The 5,968-nt window shown below is 46.0% G+C and overlaps 1 protein-coding gene across 1 annotated transcript; it reads left to right on the top strand.

Moving 5' to 3' along the window:
- Positions 1-2,425: 2,425 nt before the first annotated feature.
- LOC142017894 (E3 ubiquitin-protein ligase TRIM56-like) lies at positions 2,426-4,474 on the top strand. Its single transcript, XM_075003229.1, has one exon. It carries the CDS (start codon positions 2,426-2,428, stop codon positions 4,472-4,474), a length of 2,049 nt encoding a protein of 682 aa, XP_074859330.1.
- Positions 4,475-5,968: the final 1,494 nt, after the last annotated feature.

Raw genomic sequence — 5,968 nt, 5'->3', positions numbered from 1 at the left:
TGAGGCTGGGCAGGGTGCAGTTTGAAGTAGCAGGGGATTTAAGGCTGGGGGCAAGGAGCAGTTAGGGGCTTTCGGTGGGCCTTAGGCTGGGGGTGATTTGGAGCTGCGGGGGGGGTCTACGGCTGGGAGTGGTTTGGGGCTGCAGAGATCTAATGCTGGGGATGGGGGGGTGGTTTAGGGCTGCAGGGGGTCTAAGGCTGGGGGTGGGGGCAGTTTGGGACTGTGGGGGTGTCTAAGGCAGGGAGTGGGGGGTTTGAGACTGTGGCGGGGGTCTAAGGGTGGTGGCGGGGGCAGTTTGGAGCTGTGTGGGCATTACACTTGAGGTAGGGCAGGGGAGAGTTTGGGGCTGTGGGGGGCGTTTAAGGCTGGGAGCGGTTTGGGGCTATGGTGGTTCCAAGGCTGAGGGCAGTTTGTGGCTGCAGTGGGTTTAAGGCTGGTAGTGAGGCAGTTTAGTGCTGCAGGGGGAATGTTTTGGCACTGTGAGGGGTTTAAGCCTGGGGGTGATGGTTTGGGCCTATTTTGTGTTCAGTCCCCTGAAACATAAAATATTGCCATGTGGCCCCCAATGAAAACCCCTGGGTTAGCCAATAGTGAAGTTTAGTTTTGAACGGAGTTCTGTTCTACATGTTAAGTAGTATAAGGGTAGGAGTAGAATCTGTAGGCGATGCCTGCAGCATGGCTTTAAAAAGCTTTGCCAGAACTTACGTTCAGGAACATGGAGAAGGTTTAGTACAAATCAGTGTATGTCTACATTACGTGGAAGATCAGCCCTGACTTGGTTGATCTTTTGGGGTTCGATTTTATGCACCTGGTAGGGATGCATGAAATCAAACTACCTGGAGTTGGTAGTCGACCTCTGTACTCCCATATCACGAGGAATAAGGGAGGTCAGCAGGAGAGTTTCTCCTGTCGACCTCCCTCTGTAATGTCGGCCAGGTAAGTTGATTGTAGATAAGTCAATTCTAGCTGCTCAGTTACTGTATCTAGAATTGCAGATCTACAGTTGACTTTAATGTCTAGCGTAGACCTGGCCTGAGAGACGGTGAGAGCATCTCAGCAATGGCTTTGTAAGTGAGGTGTTTGATGCAGAAACAGAGTAGAAAAAAACAAGGCTAAATTGGTGAAAGGAATAGTGATTGAGTATTGCTTGTGGCTTGCAATGGGCTTTGGAGGAAATTGAATGAGAAATTAGTTACTCAGAAAAGCCAAGCAAACTTTAGAGGAGAGAGAAAAGACTATTAAAGAGTTAACACATTGGTTAGAAACAAAGAGGTAGCCGTGTTAGTCTGTATCCTAACAAAACAAAAAAGCAGTCAAGTAGCACTTCAAAGACTAATAAAATAATTTATTAAGAGATGAGCTTTCGTGGGGCAGACCCACTAATTCAGATCTGTAGAAAATGCTGTACTGGAAATGTTGCTGAGAGTGAATTGGCATGATGATTTTATAACATATAAAAATTATTGACATGATCTGCAGGAAGGGTAAGGAAGTCCTAGAGTGACGCCACAGGAGGTGAAGTCAAGTGTCATTTTAGAGGAGGTAACTGATGATACAAAGGAAGAGGTGAAAGGAGCAAAGGAAGAGGAGATATCCTCTGATGTTGTCTACCCTGACAAAGAAGCTGGAATATCTTTAGAAACTGTGATTCTGCAGGGACTAGAAGAAGCTGTGTCACAGGTTACACAAGTAGCTAAGACACAAGGGCCTGTGATGTAGTAATAGCTAGGTTACAACAGAGAGGTATAACTGCTGAGGGATACCATTCTGGATCCTCCACTTAATGTTAGATTGGCTCCATACAGATCAGGAGATCTAGCCCCTTCGGGTGGACCTATATTGGTATCATGAATTGGTATATTGGTATCATCAACATTACCAAGGTCCCTAGCATTTTGTGTACCTGCTTCTTCCCAATGGTGTATACTGGTATGTGCTGGTATCACCTGATGTACCCACCATATTTTAATGGCTTGGAAAATGTCCTGTGTCATGCCTAAAGTATAGGATATAGAGATTTTACAGAAAGCTGTCCTGCTCACCCAGAATTTTCATCAAGGGAAAGCTCTGATATCTTGGATAAAAAAAAGATGTCTCTTGGGTGAGTAGATTCAAACACTTGTGCATAGTGGCATGAAGCAGAAGTTTCAACAGGTGTTCACTTAAAGATACACATCCAGTTAAACCGAAGTAAGTGCAAGGACAGAAATACGCAGACAAGTTGGTGATGCTGTTTTTTATCCTCTCCTTTCTCTGACGTATTTGCTTCTTTCTTTCCCCTTTTGCACCCATATGTCAACCTATATTTTTGCCCTTGGGATTGCAGCCTTCAGTGGGATTGTCACCCAGATAATGTGTGTAGAAATAAGAGTGGTGCATTTTGACTTTTCTTTGTTTTGTTTCCAGGCCTCAGTTGGATGGGACAATGGCTCTAACCGTCCTGTCCTTACAAGAATTAATCCGGGAGGATTTCCTGACCTGTAAAATCTGCTATGATCTGTACACAGTGCCAAAGATCCTTCCATGTCTGCACAGTTACTGCCAGCATTGCTTGGAACCCATAGTGAGGGATGGAGTCCTCCAGTGTCCTGAGTGCCGACTGCAAACAGATGTCCCAGGGGGCGCCTCAAGTCTGAAAACCAACTTCTTCATCAACAGCCTCCTAGAATTATTCCAGATTAAACACAACAGGGACTTGGCCTGCACGGTCTGCTCAGATGCCCAGAAGATCTTGACTGCCACTGCTCGTTGCCTAGACTGCAAAGATTTCTTGTGTCAGTCCTGCACCCAGGGCCATTGCTGCTCCCGTCTCACTCTTCATCACAAGGTAGTGAAGCTTGAGGAGTTTCTAGCTGGGGAGCATGATGCTGAGATGAGGCTGCTGCAGGAGCAGTGCTGCCAGGACCATCAACAGGAAGCACTCCGTTTCTTCTGTGACACCTGTAGCACTCCCATCTGCAGGGACTGCCGTATGCTAGATCATTTCCAGCACAAGGTGGTCTCCATGGCAAATGCTGTGCAGCGGGAAAGGCCTTCTGTTGAGCAGCTAATTGACAGCTTGGCAGGAACGATAAAATGCATCACTGAGCAGGAAAAAGCTGTGGAGGAGACGATAGATAAGTTGACAACATCGGGAGAGAACATAAAAGAGAAGATCACCAAGTATGTAGATGATGTTATCTCCTACCTCCTGGCCCAGAAAGAAGCCATTCTGGGCGAGCTGTCTGCTTTCCTAACTCAGCAAATGGAAGGGTGTCGCATGGTGAAAGATGAGCTCCAGAGTCAAAGAGATAAAGCAGTCAGCACCAGGGAGTTCTCTCAAAGGGTCCTCTATGTGGGAAAGGACTATGAGATCTTACACCTGGAGGGCATGATAAGGAATCGGATTCAGGAGCTCCAGACATATATCCCACAGAAATTAGAGAGCCAGATCCCTGAACTTTCTATAGCCTGGGATCAGCCGGAAATACTGTCGAAGGCAGCACTCTTCAGTCTAGTGTTTCCTAGGGAGCAGCTTGAAGGAGACATGGAAACTGTTTTTGAGCCAGATAGTGAGGCATCTGCCTCTCCCAGTGAGGAGTCTGAGGAGGACCCAGACTCATCCTTGGAGTCAGAGGAAGACTTCTGCCCACACTCTGAGGAGAGTACCCCTGACACCCCTGCCAAGAACCCCTCTTGTAGCAAACGCAGTAAAAGGCTTAAGCATGCCTGCACTTTTGAGGTAAACCAGTGCTTCTCTCTAGGAAAGCCCAATATTACAGGGATTGCTGTTCTGCCTGATGCAGGTGGCATTCTCCTGTTGGATCAGGAGAACGATGAGATAAAGCAGTACAGTGCTGGCGGCTGCTTTCAGCAATCAATTCCTCTACCAGATGAGGGTGGAGTCTTCTGTGGTATTTCACTCTGTGGAGATGTCCTGGCTTGTTCTTCAGATTCCTTTCTCTTCTTCCTGACCCTTGAGGGCAAGTTTCTGCACAAATTGCTGCTAAGGGGATCTGAGTCTTCCTATGCCATCACCTCCTATGAGGACTCCTATGTTGCAGTGAGTGAGGGCACACTATGTTCAATCTCCCTTTACAGCCCTTCAGGACACTGTGTGGGAAGGGTGGAGCCCACAGATTATCATGGGGGGAAGTTCCTTTTCATTGCGGTTAATGCCTGGGAAGAATTCATTGTCTCAGATTTCATCAAGAAGCAGATTGTCATCATTGAGAAGTCTGGATTGATCCTCAATGTGCTGAAGACCTCAAACTCATTGCTGACAAAGCCATTCAGCATATGCGTAGATGCCTCCAATAACATTTTTGTGGTTGATCAGTTGAAAGTGATTAAATATTCACCAGATGGTGTGACGGGAGAGATAGTGTTGAGCAACCAGAGTCATCTGAAGAGACCCCGTGTCCTTGCTGTTGATGAGGATGGGCGCCTTGTCCTCGTACAAGAAGATGGTTATGTCCACATTTACTGCTTCTAGTTTAACCCTTGGAGAATGTGGGTTGAGGACCCAAAGTAGCTGGTTCTGGAACCTCAAACGCAAACCTTTGCATTAATGTTGGGTCAGAGTAATCTCATTAGTATGATCACCTTCTGATGTGTTGCAGAGCTTTAGCCTTGACTCTGGGTGTCAGAGCAGACATGTCTGGGCAGGACTTTGGAAGTACAAGTGTTATTTCAGTAACTGACATGAGATCCATATCTCCAAAACTTTCTTCATTTCCCAGGTCACTCAGCAGTTTATGGGGGACATGCTGCAGTGTTATAATCAGTGCTATCACTTCCTGAGGTGAACAGCTAGAGAGCTGGGAATAATATCCTGCTCTAAGGAAGTGGAAACCTGGTAATGTCTTTGCTTAATGCAAATGTAATTGGCATTGATGCATGACAGGTGCCTTTGAACTATTTTACTTTAAAGTAACATCTCTTCCTCTGCATCAGAGCTGTGAACTGATAGCAGAACTCTGATTTTCACTTTCGCTGTTCTGGAGTGTGTCCCAGATTAAGGAAATGTTCAGAAAAATGACCTACTTCTATCTCTCAGCAGCCCCTTCACCTTCTTAGCACAGTGAGCCACTGGATACCCCCTGCCCATTCATTCCATCAGAGTCCTCGTTGAGCAGGAAGACCAAATGTCACAAGAGAACCTGAAGCCTGCCAGAGGCAGTGGGAACTTGGTCTCAGCATTGAAGGTATCCAGGCAGCCTGACCAGCCCCACAAGTGTGAAAAGGTAAAAGTGGCTAGAACTGTATCTAAAGATCCCAAGTAGAAAGCTTCCAGTCTTGCTGCAGCCATGGCCTGGTTAGTGCATCCATGGGAAGGAGGTAGAAGTCAGCTCAGTTCAATAGGTGGTGCAGTCTCTTACATTCCTTTTCTGTATAGCCTGTGGAATGCAGGTCGAGTAGTCACTGCCTGAGCAGGTCTCAGCTTTTGTTTATATTTAGGGATACAGACTAAAGATTCCTATTGCATTCCAGCTCATCCTACTATTAACAATCAGAAATGATTGTTTTATGCTAACAATTTATGCAATTGAATAATTAATAGAGCCTCATGTTATTGTTACAAACCATTTCACAAGGCCGTTTCTTGTTTTGCTGTAATAAAGCCTGGTGCCATTATGCATGTGTCAGATCTCACTAAGGGTCTAAGGTGTGACTCTGGCATTAAGTCCTCACAGTGACATGAAAATAAAAGATGTTTGCAGGAGCATTTCCCTATTGCAGGGTAGGCTGTGAGAGCACATTCACTGTCTTGCACTGTGTTTGCAAGAAATGTTCAGGTTTCTACAGTTCATCTCTGTGGGTACTATTCAGCCATTTGGGCTTGGGCTTTCTGTTAACACTTGTTGGTAAAAATGCTCTCTTCCACAGATTTTCAGAGACCTAGCCACATGCACTATCAAGGAGACAGACATTCATTCTCTCCAATGACCATATATGCACAGTTCAATATTTATGTGTACATGCAGGC

The sequence above is a fragment of the Carettochelys insculpta genome, chromosome 9, assembly GCF_033958435.1.
Source record: "Carettochelys insculpta isolate YL-2023 chromosome 9, ASM3395843v1, whole genome shotgun sequence".
Lineage (NCBI taxonomy): Eukaryota > Metazoa > Chordata > Testudines > Carettochelyidae > Carettochelys > Carettochelys insculpta.
The sequence above is the reverse complement of the archived record's forward strand: the minus strand, read 5'-3'. Positions and strand labels throughout refer to the sequence as shown.